A 689-nucleotide genomic window follows, 5' to 3' on the forward strand; every position below is an offset into this window, starting at 1 on the left:
CAGCTCTAGTCCATGTCATTCATCTCATACAGAAATGGTGTCGTCTGTCCAGGGGTTTATTTGAATGTGATTCACTTTCAAGAGAATTTTATTTTTTTCCTTAAATGTAATTCAAGTTTTTCTATTTTTGAAGGCAAGCAGATACGCTACTGTCGGTGAAAGAGTGCACGCTCAAGTGCAACAGTTCCTGAAAGAAGGTTATCTAAGGGAGGAGATGGTTTTGGACAACATCCCAAAGCTCCTGAACTGCCTGAGAGACTGCAACGTGGCCATCCGGTGGCTGATGCTGCACACAGCCGACTTAGGTAGGCACGAAAGCTGTGGGTGTCCGCATCGCTCCTATTAAGGCTTCCAGAACCAATACCTACTTCCTGATACAAAGTGCGTTAGCCCTTGGATGAGCATCAAGTTGCTTTTGTAAATCAGTCTTTTTTGTGTCTGCTTGGATAAGTCAGCGGCCCACCTAACGGCTCCTTTGTCACATACTACTAGGTGCTGGGGAATCGGAGGAAATTCACCTCCCCATGTTCAAGGAACTTGTCATTGGTCAAACTGGGGAGATCGGATGTATCCATATGAAAACGTATAAGTACAGACCTGTGGTGGGCAGAATAACGCCTCCTCAGTCCACCCTCCCAAAGATATGTATGGCCTAATCCCCAGAACCTGTGGGCATGTTATGTGGCAAA

The 689-nt window shown here is 46.0% G+C and overlaps 1 protein-coding gene across 1 annotated transcript in view; it reads left to right on the plus strand.

Moving 5' to 3' along the window:
* The window catches only part of WASHC5 (WASH complex subunit 5), an 87703-nt gene that overhangs the window by 23168 nt on the left and 63846 nt on the right, over positions 1-689 (plus strand). Inside the window, exon 9 of the mRNA XM_019643429.1 lies at positions 134-305. Coding sequence (XP_019498974.1) covers positions 134-305 — 172 coding nt within the window. The remainder of the gene's footprint in view (positions 1-133; positions 306-689) is intronic.

Source organism: Hipposideros armiger, unplaced genomic scaffold (genome assembly GCF_001890085.2).
Source record: "Hipposideros armiger isolate ML-2016 unplaced genomic scaffold, ASM189008v1 scaffold_78, whole genome shotgun sequence".
In the NCBI taxonomy this organism is placed as follows: domain Eukaryota; kingdom Metazoa; phylum Chordata; class Mammalia; order Chiroptera; family Hipposideridae; genus Hipposideros; species Hipposideros armiger.